The 13,267-nt window shown below is 38.6% G+C and overlaps 1 protein-coding gene across 3 annotated transcripts in view; it reads right to left on the reverse strand.

Moving 5' to 3' along the window:
* Positions 1–523: 523 nt before the first annotated feature.
* Positions 524–13,267, reverse strand: part of WASF3 (WASP family member 3) — a 28,251-nt gene continuing 15,507 nt past the window's right edge. For 2 of the 3 annotated variants that reach the window (XM_081197963.1, XM_081197962.1), the window contains exons 3-9: positions 12,750–12,884; positions 9,475–9,628; positions 8,237–8,354; positions 5,749–5,924; positions 3,335–3,598; positions 2,369–2,739; positions 524–1,114 (exon numbers count right to left, since the gene is read on the reverse strand). In XM_081197963.1, coding sequence (XP_081054089.1) covers positions 957–1,114; positions 2,369–2,739; positions 3,335–3,598; positions 5,749–5,924; positions 8,237–8,354; positions 9,475–9,628; positions 12,750–12,884 — 1,376 coding nt within the window. In that variant the 3' untranslated portion in view covers positions 524–956. Of the gene's footprint in view, positions 1,115–2,368; positions 2,740–3,334; positions 3,599–4,228; positions 4,396–5,748; positions 5,925–8,236; positions 8,355–9,474; positions 9,629–12,749; positions 12,885–13,267 lie in introns of all 3 variants that reach the window. The other variant, XM_081197964.1, reaches the window with a different exon arrangement.

Below are 13,267 nucleotides of genomic sequence, written 5' to 3' on the forward strand. Positions count from 1 at the left end.
ATATGACACAACTGCACTCTTAAGCTGACAAAGGCATTACATGTCTATCCACATGTAATAAATGCAGCACTGTAAACCATATGAGAGGTAACAAATTATTTTTATCAACTTGAGGTGAAATTTATTTAGGTGCTGTAACTATAAAGAATTTGTCCAGTCACCCATGAGCCAGACACAGCTTGAACATGGTTCTCAACAAACCTTACCTTTTGAGCTCAACAACTCCTAAGAGAAGTATGATTTCCATTTTAGGATCCATTTAACCATATGCTTGAATATGGCTGTTACAAACTATATTATTTTCTAAAACTGATTATGAAAACTAAACAAACAAACAAACAAACAAACAAACAGATAAATAAGGGGAGGGAATTCAGCACTTAACCTAATGTCACCCAATTATTCACTAACAATGTCAGTATGGCTCCAGCACCTGATTATTTTAAAGTGTGGCTATGATGCTAAAAATAAACTCACAATATATGGGACGGACAGAGTAAGACTTAAAAATAAACAAGAAACATTTAACTGCTACCAGTTTTATACATATTCTCCATGAAGCTAGACCAAAAATGCAAATTAGTGACATTTTATGGTGGAGGACATTGTTCTGCCATGTTGTGCTCCAAGATCAAGCACCTGCTTTGAAAAATTTCCAAGTACCTGGGGAAATCGGTGTTAATATTCAAACAATCTAAATAGCTTACATGTACTCCTGGCCAAGAACAAACACTGCCTTCTCTTGGGGCAGAACATGATTTGCTACATTCAGTGGCACTTGTATACAGTATTATGCAGTAAATACTGAAAATAAAAGAGTTCTATATTATCACCAAACTTACTGACAGCATCCTGCATACCATCAATTTAATTAACCTGTTTCAACATATATCAGTGCCTACACAACATGAACAATTTCCTTAAGAAATTAATAGAATGCTTTGGTTCTCCAGTTTTCAGTCTGACCAGTCATTTTCATCACATTCCGAATCATCTTCTGAATCGCTGTACTCCACAGCAATGCGTCTGGAAAGAATTGTGGCCACATCATTTCCAACAGGTTCACGCTTAGCTTCTTGTTCACGCTGCTCTTGTACTTTTTTCAACTGGATTCCTGAAGAAAGCAATGAGACAAATTATCACACTGTTATTTTCATGGGTAAAGTTTTTCTTTTTCTTTTTAAAGCAAGAGTAAGCTTACAAGTACAGTACACAGGACTTAAAAATTAACGAAAATAGGGTTTAAAACACAATGAGAATTCACAGAAATAAGGAATTCCAAGAGTTCATATGCTCTTGGTGATTGTTTTGGCTTTTCCACAGGCCTCTGTACTTTTCAATAGAAATGACAACTTCATCTATCATGTAAAACAGTCATTCTTCCCCAAGAGAAAAGGAGGCAATTCAAATACCTCTCATGTTACCAGAGGCTATTAATTTACTTTGATCTGCTGTTTTTTTATTTAGTTTTCAGGTTTTAAAATTTTACAATCAATTATCCAGCCACCAACATAAAAAGAGAATTCCAAAGAATCTCCTGAATTTCCCTCCTCCCCTTTGTGAGTCCTTTTATTAACCTTTTCCTCCTGCATCTTTTTCATTAATCCAAATCTTTTCCATCTCTATTTTATCCAAAGTTCAACATTGAATTACAAGTGTTATTCCAATCCTACTAATGATTTTAGTTGTTTACAACAGTTTTTAAGGTAAATTATGTATTTCCCCATTCCTTATTGAAATTTTGGTCTTCCTGGTTTCTGATTCTTCCAGTCACTTTTGCCAATTCGACATAGTTTATCAACTTAATCTGCCATTCTTCTCTGCTAGGGAGCCAACTAGTTTTTTTCTCTATAGGTATGTATATACACATGAACACACACATAAATTGTATAGATGTATGTAAGTGTGTGTATCCACCTGTTTGCCCAAGAACAAAATTAAATCTTTGTGGCAGATTACTGTATATCAGGAGAATAGAAAGCACTGGACCCAACAGCAAGAATTTGAATGCTATTACTTAGCTTTCAAGATGCAACACTGTACACTGGTACCTCTGGATGCGAACGGGATCCGTTCCGGAGCCCCGTTCGCATCCTGAAGCGAACGTAACACGCGACTACACAACTGTGGGTCACATTTCGCCACTTCCGCGCATGTGCGTGACATAATTTTGAGCATCTGCGCATGCAGCGAAACACGTTCCGTTATTTCCGGGTTGCCGCAGAGCGCAACCTGAAAATATTCATCCTGAAGCTGCTTCAACCCGAGGTATGACTGTACTTATAAATTAAAAGCACGGCTTATGCAAAGTTATGGAAAACCCAAACACTGGTCTGTTTAAGCCTGACCATTCTTAATGTACCCTTACCCATCCGAATAGCAGCCAGAAGATCACTTCGAGCATCACTGATGGGTGATTGTGTGGGCTCATGCCGCTTTGCTTCAGCCAGTGCAGGCGCATGCATCGGAGAGGATGAGAGAGAGGATCCTGCAGCAGGAGGGCCTGGAGGGGGAGGAGGCGGGCCTGGAGGAGGGGGAGCTGTAACAACAAGCCCAGTAGAAGGAGGATGAAGAGCAGCAGAATATATAGATCCAGTCACTAGTCCAGGATGGGAAGGTAGCACAGGGATTTGGAGAGGACTAACAAAAGCGGTCTGTGCAGAAGGAATCATGGGTGGAGGGGGAGGCGGCGGGGGTCCTGAAGGATTGTAATAATCCACCATCTGAGCTGCAAGCATCCTATATATAAAATAGAACACAATATTTATTAACTGGCATATGAGCTAGCAGATTTGCAGTGTGCACCCAGTAGCATATGCTTCATTTGGTAATGAATATGATTGCATAATAAATACTGGGTTACATTGCATTGATTTTCTTCACTTTTTCTGGCAACTCAAACTTTTCCAGTTGCCTCTTACTAAACACACAACACGCATAGCACACATCTCTCTGTTTCAATATCAACATCAAGTTTTCCCACATCCATTTTTACCTTGGTTTAAATATAGCACTGGGAAGCGGTAAAGGGTCCTTACCTAGTTTGCTGGAGTATTTTCTCTAAGCATGTGAGCCTCAAGTACTGTAGCAACCTAGTCATACAACAATACAGCTCAAGTATATCCCCCACTGAACAGTAACCATAGTTAAGACCTCTTATTTCCACTCTTTTTGTCTATGTGTCCCATCCCTCCCCCCGCCCCCGTCGTTGCTGATCGTAAGCCTGAGGACAGGGACAGTCTTGTTAACTGATCTCATGTAAGCTGCTTTGGAGCCTTTCAGCTGAAAAGCAAGGTAAACACATTTTAAATAAATAACAAAAGGAATTTTTTACCCATAATCAGCTGGTACCAATGACACAGTCCCTAGGGATCCATCTACGGCTTGGGGTGGGGGTGGAGGTGGTTGTTGAGGTCTGTTTAAGGTAGCATGCCGCACTGTTGTAGAAGGTGGCCTAAATTCATGCTCAAGGCCCTGGTTTGCAAGCATGTACTGAGCTCCATCTCCTGCTCCATATGAAGGCATCATTGGCTGTTGATGGAGGGAATGATTTGGAGTAGCAGGATATGAATAGCTGGTAACATCTGAGGCATGAGATCTAAAATACAAGTGGAAAAAATACAGAAATTAGGAGGAAATGTATTAGTTTCACTGTCTTTGCAAAGAACTTTCTACAGCCACAAAGTGCAGCTTATATTTACAAAATCTGAATTTTCAAATTCATCAATTTTCCTAATACACAGAAACCGTAAACTTGCAGGGTATGCATTCTCTCACATACAAGGCGATATTAGTTCTATGAGAGAAGTGATAGAGAAGTACTATTACCAAGAAAAGCAAAATATGAAAGCAAAACTAGAAGCTGAGACCAAGAGAATATTTTGATTTATCAAAAACAACCCAACTCCAAGACCTTAATATTTTATGTTACCTTTTTTTTTTTTGCACAAATAATTACAACTGGATTAAAGAGGCAGAGAAAAAAGCATTATTAGTGGAACACACAATTTATAAAGATACTAACTCTGCAGAGCTTATCAGTTAGGGCCAACAGACAATTTATTTGCATGCCAGAGCTGCAAAAAGCTGCATTAGTAAAGACAAATTGTGTCATATAGTAATTTGGTTTAAAATGGTATCAGTAAAATAGATGCTCATCATCTTTTTCAGACAGGAAGCTAGGCAAGCAACAAAGCACCAGAGGTTTGAGTAAAACAAAAAGACAAACCCTTTGGGCATCTTGGCCTCTTTTGTGCTTCCTGTCTGCTCCTGTCTCTTTGTATCACTTATGAACTCAATGCCCATTTTCCTTCTCTCCCACTCTTCTCTTCTTGTCCTTACTTTCCTCACATTAATTTGCTGGTGCCGGCTTGGATTCAGCTTGTGTCTCTCTTTCTGAATCACAATGGGCATAGCATAAATGCATTGTAAATAGGACTCGCCAATTCGGAAACATCAGAATTTCAAATTCCAATAGTTACATAAAATTGCTATGTTTGCTTATCATTTTTATGCATATATAAGCAGTGCATCAAAATTATAACAAGAAGCGCATTTGTGTAGGCTTGTTTTGAATGTAACACTTGCGTTTACAATACTATTACAATTCATTCACAAGGCAATTTTTCATGCTACAAAAAAGGAGTAAAAAAAAAGTACATGTCAGTCAAGGAAACAAAATGACTGGAGTAAGTGAATTAATCCAGTTAACGGAGTTGACAAGAATATGATTCCCATGGTTCAAGAGGAGTAGAATTTCAACAAGTGACTGGGAATCACAGAAATGCTTTCCTCTCTATTAAGTTGGAGAACAGTTTTGCTCAGGAAAGAAGTTAAGTAGCATGAAAGAAGAATATTTTCCTAGTGCAGACAAAACATCCTAAATAACATCATAGAAATATTATACAGAAGTAATTCTCTTTAAAACATGGCTTTCTATGGAAGTCAGCTTCTGGGCTCTTCTTGCAATCCTCTTATGCTTTAACAGCCTGGACTTTAAAAATAACTACAAGATGACATAAACAAGCCATAATAGATGTTAGTGGAATTGTGAAATGTTGTTAGGCAGTCTGGATTATTTGCTGTGGGTTGTTCCTTCCTTCCAATTAAATTAATTTGGAGAACAAATATGAAAACAAAAATGTCTCTAGAGACCGCTTGGCCAATCAACTTGAATGTTCCACTTTGCTTGAACACAGACCTCCCACTTAGCACAAAGAAGTACAACACAGAGAGAATACCGGTGGTAAATACCGTTGTACACACTAGGGATATGTTTCTGTTCTAAACCATTTTAAAAAATATTGCTTCTGGTTCTGCAGCTCCTCTCTGAATATCAACTGTATGAACAGTGAACTTTATTCAATTAGCAAAATCTACTAATATGAAGCTGGTATATTGCCTTGCATGTGAAGAACCATTGCTTTCTAAGTACTACACAAAAGTTTAGAATATGTTTTTCTTAAAATCAGTAAAATCATTAAATTGAAAAAAAATCCATGTACTAAGTTGCCTATAGCAGTACAATATGGCAATCTAGAACAGAAATACAAACATACGTGTAATGTGGTTGTATAGTAACAAGTATCAGATTTAAGTCACACTGGCCTTTCAAATAATTTTGAAAATGCCTGTTGTAACATTAATTGAATGTTTCATTGCAATTCTACAGTTAAGCTTATTAAGAATATAAGGATACTAAGCATATCTGAATGTATAATACAACAAAAAGGGTTGTTGTAAACAGACCTAGTATCAGGGGACAGAGATCCCTCGGATGATGCTCCATGGTATATATTTTGAGACAACCTGTTGTCTGGTCTAAGCTCTTTGTCATATGCCATCATATTCCATTCCTGGCGCCTGTTCCTTGCTTTTCTAACCTTTTTCACCTCACGAGTTGTGCCATCTATACGCTTTTGCTCCTAATGTTACAGAACAAGAAAGCAAGGCATGCGAAAGGAAAAGACAAGGAAGGAAAGAGCAAGTTAAATGCTGTTAAGAGAATGAAAATAAGTAGATATATAGGTGAGGCAAGCAAATTATAGTGAAGCCATATTCTAAAGAGCTCATAGGTTATCCATCTGACAAGGTATCAGCTGTGCAGTAATATATATAGCAAACACACACATTAAGTTTACATATTAGTGTTTTTTCACAATTGTAAAATTGTATGGTTTGCAAAGCCTGCTTTAAACAATACCATGCTAAATTGTAGTTCTACAGAGCTACTGTAATCTTAGTGTTCAGACAAGCAAATAAAAAGGTTCACAGTGCATCACAGCAAGTGGCATGGAAATATTTTCCCATCAGGGCCCAGGGGTATGTGAAGATACACCTACAAACAAGAGTTGGTGTGTTTTTTCTGGCACTGGAATAAACTTGGCTTCCCTTCAACACCACATGTACCTTTTCTGAAATCAACTGATTTCCTCTTTTAAGCAGTTACCTTACAGCAGAGAGCTGCATGGTATTCATCCTTGTAAATGGAAAAAGCTCAGTACTTATACTGTCCTGCCAAACAAATACCAAATCAGGTTTCATGCACATGGAAGGATAATGGATCACAACACAAATGTCTCATTAGAGTATATTAAAATCACTGATAAAAATACAGTCGTACCTTGGATTTCAAACACCTTGGCTCCCAAACAAATCGGCTCCCGAATGATCAAACCCAGAAGTGAGTGTTCTGGTTTTTGAATGTTCTTTTGGAAGCCGAATGTCTGACGGGGCTTCTACGGTTTCCGATTGGCTGCAGGAGCTTCCTGCAGCCAATCAGAAGCCGTGCTTTCGTTTCCAAATGTTTTGGAAGTCAACCGGACTTCCAGAATGGATACCGTTCGACTACCAAGGTGCGACTGTAAATGCATTTGGGGAGAATGGTTAGATTAATTGATTTTCAATTATGAAAGAAAAATTGCAATGAAATCATAAAAACATATTCTTTAGTCACACAGTTACTAAGAAGCATAAAGCATGTCTCTTCACCTTTTCTTTTCCTGTATAGTTGTAGGCACCTAGGACAGCAAAGGCTATCTATTCCTGATATACCCATTTTCTAGGCTGATTTCAGATCCAAAACTGCCTTGGTCACCTTGTCAATGACCTAAGCTAGATGAAGACTGAGGAAGGATGATTTATTTGCCCTGGGTCTCCTAGCAATCTTTGATACCAGTGACCAATACATTCTGCCTGGGGTTTTTTTGGAGGGAGCTTTTTGCAGTGCTTTTGCTTATAACTCAAACATTTATTCTGTTGCAAACTCTTAAATTACAGTCATCATATTTTATGCAGATGGGAAGACAGCCAAGGTTAGTGATAACAGCAACAGGCAAGCCCATTTAAGACCATCTGTTCACAGAGAAAGGATAAAGTATGCTACAGTAACCATTTCATTGGAATTAAAACCTCAACATTCTTAGGCAAAGTCAAACTAAAAACGGGCATTTTACATACAGAAAAACTCAACCTTGTTAGCACACATGTTATATTGCCCTCCCATCCCCACTTCACAAGCAAGCTTTCCCTCACCAAGCAAATAATCATCCAGGTCTTCTGGTCACAGAATGTGGTGCTTTGCTTTATTTCAGAAGTAGTAGTAAACAAAAAAGCCTTCTTCTCTTAGTGATGTTCTTATTTACTTTTGTACATTGCCTAGGTCAGACAGGTGGTCTGGGAGTTCCAGTATGACCATAGCCACACAGAAATGCCAGTACATTTTCTATTTAAAAATAGATGATTTATTGCTTAGTGACATTCTTCAGGGATTTAATTTGTATGTACTCACACTGACAGCAATGAACATCATTCCTAAAACTGCTCCATTATATACTCTTCCATGACATACCTTAGGTGATTCTTTATTCAGACTCACCCATAAAAAGCAGATGGACATATTCTCAGAAGAAGAAGAATAAAGTCAATTTGCATTTTAGAGTGGAAACAATCTAATGAAAACCATCAAAAGCTCAAAGAACTTTATGAAATAAGTTTATAATCATATAATCTATTTTTCAAAAATATGTTTTCTGAAACTAGTGGGCTATTTTTGCTAGAATTCTTTAAAAGAAGAAATTAAGACACACATTTAAGATTGAAATATAAAAGTATGAAATAATCTTGCTAGTTTTCCAGTCATATGTATGTCAAGAAAAACATTTAAACAATGAACCATTTTTATTCCAAAATATGGCTGGTAAACCACGTGCATACATTTTTAAATGTGCCTTTTTACCTTTTGGCGTCTCTTCTCTTTTCGTTTGTCTTCTGTATCTTGTAACATTTTTTCTTTCCATAGGTCAAAGAAATAAGAGGGATCAGTATAGAACTTCAGCCCATCCTTTTTATCATCTCTGTGAACAAAATTAGCAGATATTGAGAAAACAGGAGGATTATTGTTTAAAGCATACTTAGAGACCCAAGCAAGTATTCTAGCGTAATCATGACTCTGCAGATAACCTAGTGGGAAAGGCTCCAGTGGTGCCAATGTACTGCATAGGATGCCATTTCCAGACAGAAGACCTACCTCCCAAAGAAATGGAACAGTTCTGTCTGTTTCAAGTAGCAAGCCAGCTACTTTGCCAACTGAACTGTCATGAATAAGCACCCAGGTTCTGCTGACTCAAATGATACAATGAGGTGCTTACTTAAGAATAGGCCCAATACTTATTACATTTGTTTGGATAAAACAGTTTAGGAAGTAAACCTACACAGGATAAAACATAGGAAGTAGACCTACACTTTAATGAGAAGCTGGCTTTCCTGCAACCAAACCCATAAGTGCAGCACCTATTGGCCACTTCACTCAGGGCCTAGTGCAAACTGCATCTGGTTGTGCCAAGGTATCAATTGGGAAAACCCAGCATGAATGGGTGTTTGAGGTAAGTTGAAAATGACAAGAAGCAATGTTCAAACAATTATTTAAAACTTAGAAGTATATTGTGTTCAAATCAGCAAGCTAAACCACCCCCCACGTAGATAGATTTTGAGATTCTAGCATATTTACTCTGAGAGGTGCCTTAGCTCAGCATCTTTGCACGTAAAAATATTTTTTATTTTTTAAAAAAACTCTCAAGCACTAGAGAGATACTTTAACTTGAAGATATGCTGCCTGTCAGCATACTGTGGGCTAAATTGACTCTTTCTGACTTTCTTAGGCAGCCTTATAGAAGTCAACTGAACTATCTTTGGGTTACTGATATGGAGCCTTAGAATCATAGAAGAGTTGAAAGGGACCACAAGGATCATCTAGTCCAAGCCTCTGCAATGCAGGAATCTATTGCCCAATGTGGGGCTGAACCCAGAACCCTGAGATTAAGCACCTCATGCTCTTCCAACTGAGCTATGCCTCAGGGCTGTTGTCTGTATCAGACTCCAAAGAAAAGCTAACTGGGCAATATTCAGTAGCTTGAATCTAGTATTGATTACATCATTACTTGTGCAGACCTATTTATTCATTTGTAATTACTGTACCTATATGAAGTAAGGATATTCAACGGAGGCGGTTTGTCACTCCGATTATAAATATCAGCTACAGGATTGGGGATGCTGTTCTTCGAAACCACCTGTTGGTCCTGTACTGTAGAACTTTTGAATGCTTTTTTCATGTTGATATCCTGTAATGATACTGTTGATAAAAAGAACAAAATTAGTAGACAGAACTAAATTGAGAAAAAGCAAACCACAATATTCAGGAGTAAAGCAAATCAAAATATTGAACACATTTGATAAGAGGAAGAAGTGAGGAGCAAAACTGATTAAATTATTGTTCCTATATAGAATACAAAACATGCTCTTCACACAATTTGTGGGTGCAAGATTCTTAACAAGTCAGAGATGGTAATATTTCCCCAACAAGATTGTGTAAGTAAAAATATTTGGGGCCCAAATCCACAAGATTATGTATGACATAACAAGTTATATAGAGAGTAACTTAGTATGCACATTATGTGCTATGTTAAACAGCATAAACATGTGCACTGCATATCATGAAGAAAAACTGATCTGTCCAGTGACAACCTGCTCTTGTTTTCGAACTAAGTTCTGAAAAATTAGTCTTCAGGTAAGTGACCTTTGCCTAGCATCCATACAAGTGAGGAGAAAGCCAAGCAGAAACCCTTAATTTCACAGTTGCTTCCCTAACGGATATAAATACATACTGCAAAATGCATTTGAGCTGCACAACTAGTGTTTTGGATTATTTGGTTGCAAACAGATGTATTTTATTTATCATAGAAACCAATTAAAATTGTGTATCCATAGGACATAAGTACCGTTGACCTCAACTGTAAGTTGTTGTTATAACACCAACCTGACGTCAAACTTTTGGAGCAGATTTGGAAATATAAAAACTGTTTTGGGCCACAAAATACCCTTTTCACAGAAAAACTGGTCTTGTTCAGAACAGCTCCTAACCCGGCTGAAAATAAAGCAGGCAACATACGTATGCCACTCCAAAAAAGAGACAAAAAAGCAATGCAACACTGTCCACAAAATAGGCAACCTCTCCCCAAAAAAACCCTCAATTCTTTTACAAATTTGGGAGGGGCAGAAACCCTGGAAGGTGTCACATTAGGGACCCCATGGACACCACATTTGGGGACCCATATTGTAACATAATATGCTACCTGGCTTAAAATGCAAGACACACCTGCTTTTAATTACAAAATATATCAATGAAAGCAGCTTTAAATAAATGCATTATACTTCTGCATATTTGATTAGAATATGTATTCAACACTAGATTTACAAATTATGCAATCTATTATTTAAGCTTTTTAAAGGGTTATATCGACTATGAATCAATTTTCAGAAGCAGAATGTGAAAGTGAGAAATTTCATTTCTATGCAGCTTCTGCCAACAATCCAAAGAAAATATGGAGCTTCTGTAACTGCCATCCTAGACAAATGACAAAACTTCTGCTCCTGTAAGTGTCTTCAGTTGCCTAGAATGGCATCCTCAATGAACACAACTAGGCATTCCTTTTGTAAGTATACACAAGCAAGCAAAGATATAAGCAGTCATTCTGTATTCAGTGAAGTATTAGAACTTCAGATGTTGCATTAAGACTGAAGACCGTGATGCAAACAGGAACATAGGAAGTTGCCTTATACAGTGGTGCCCCGTAAGACGAATGCCTCGCAAGACGGAAAACCCGCTAGACGAAAGGGTTTTCTGTTTTTGAGCTGCTTCGCAAGACAAATTTCCCTATGGGCTTGCTTCGCAAGATGAAAACGTCTTGCGAGTGTTCCAATTTTTTCCGCTCCCCCCCTTTTCTAAGCCGCTAAGCCGCTAATAGCTTTTCAGCCGCTAAGCCGCTAAGCCTTTAATAGCCGCTAATCCGCTAATAGTGCTAATCCGCTAATAGGGTTGCTTTGCAAGACGAAAAACCCGCTAGACGAAGAGACTCGTGGAACGGATTATTTTCGTCTTGCGAGGCACCACTGTACCAAGTCAGACCATTGGTCCTCAAGCTTAGTATTTTCTATACTGACTGGCAGCGGTTCTCTGGGAATTTAGCCAGGTGTCACTTTCAGACCTACCTAGACATGCTGAGGATTGAACTTGAGACCTGCATGCAAAGCTGATGCTCTACCACTGAGCTACAGTCCTTCTCAAAATATAATGTAGGCATAAACTAGCTACAATTATGGTCATAAATTAGTGCTCTGTTACATAGGTAGTAGTGCTGCTACTCTAACCCCTTTCATATCTCATCCTCAGCACATTCATTTTATGCGAGAAGGGAATAGTATTATGCTGGTGGCCCCACACTCAACAATCACTACCATGCCCCATTGACCTTGGCTCCAACCTCCATGTGTAAGCGCTCCTTGAGCATTTTGTGTGGAAGTTGTAGGCACTGTTAGTGGTGGAATCCCATTCCCTCCAACATACAAAGAGCCAACACATAGAAATAAGTTATGAAAGGGGTTACCAAAGGTACCTGAAATTACAATTATGGGGCAGTGGCTCTACATGACAAGTTTAAGAAGAGTCTGCTGGATCATGCCAATGGCCCATCTTGTCCAGCATCCTGTTCTCACAGCAGCCAACCAAATGCTTGTATGAAACCCACAAGCAGGACCTGAGCATGAGAGTACTCTCCCCTTCTGTGGTCTCCAGCAACTGGTATTCAGAGGCATGCTGACTCTGACCATGGAGACTCTAGCAATTGATACTGATACACAATTTATCTCCATGACGCAGCCACTGAATCCTGAGAAGTAACCTAGGCCCAATAAAATCAATGGGCTGTATCAGCACACAGCAGTGTAGACTGCATCCAGTGTTCTAACAATCTGGTTATAAAATACCAAAAGATCAGTTTTCTTGGACAACAGTTTGTCCTACAGTGGTGATATGTATCTATTACTCTTCTGGAATAAGAGGTTTGATATGGGCATTGCTCATGTTCATCTATCTACTGCAAATTAATAATACATGAAATATACCCAAGCAATAGATCCAATTAAAAGTAGGACTCCTGCAAAGAGAGATAAGGGCATGGACTTCTAGTGGCAAATATTAAGTGGTTCTAAAATATTTTCCTCTTCCTCCCCTTTTTTCCTGCAAACCGCCACAGATTGCCCCCTCCCAAAGCTGCTACCTTAAAAAAAAACAAAAAACCAAGATGAAATATCACTCAGTACCGACTCCAAAGGAAAAAGTAGTGGTTGCTGAGCAATTAATTACTGTGCTCTTGTCAATATCACTTCTGGCTCAATGCTCAAATACAATTACCTACCTTCTTCCACAGTTGAATCCAGCTGGGTGACTTTGACAGCAAGGCGGTCAATTCTGTCTTGAAGGGAATTTGCCCTGATGTAGAAGTTGTTGGCCTCATTAAACAACTCACCAAATATGTCTTCAGCATGTTTGCCTATAGAGAAAGAAGACAACATCTCCCCAGGTGTTTTAATCACCATGACACACACTATGCACATGTATTTGCACACAGAAACAGTACAAAGTTTCTTCAGAGAGTTTTCACTATGCTTCTGGTGCTTTATGCAAGTTGACAAGCACAGAATTCCCACATTTATCCAATGTGACTGAAAACTGCTCTTTTCAGACACAATCCTACACACAGGAATGCCACACACTGTCAGAGCACGTATAAGCAGGGCCAGCCCAACGACTTTTGCTGCCTATGGTAAAGGACAAGTTAGCATTTCCCCATTGAATTTTACTTCAGCACTGGCAACAGGATAGTGTCTTCCCCTTGCAGTGCACCTGAAAGCAGCAGACTAGTTTGGGGGTATA

Source organism: Podarcis bocagei (genome assembly GCF_964188305.1).
Source record: "Podarcis bocagei genome assembly, chromosome: 6".
NCBI lineage: Eukaryota > Metazoa > Chordata > Lepidosauria > Squamata > Lacertidae > Podarcis > Podarcis bocagei.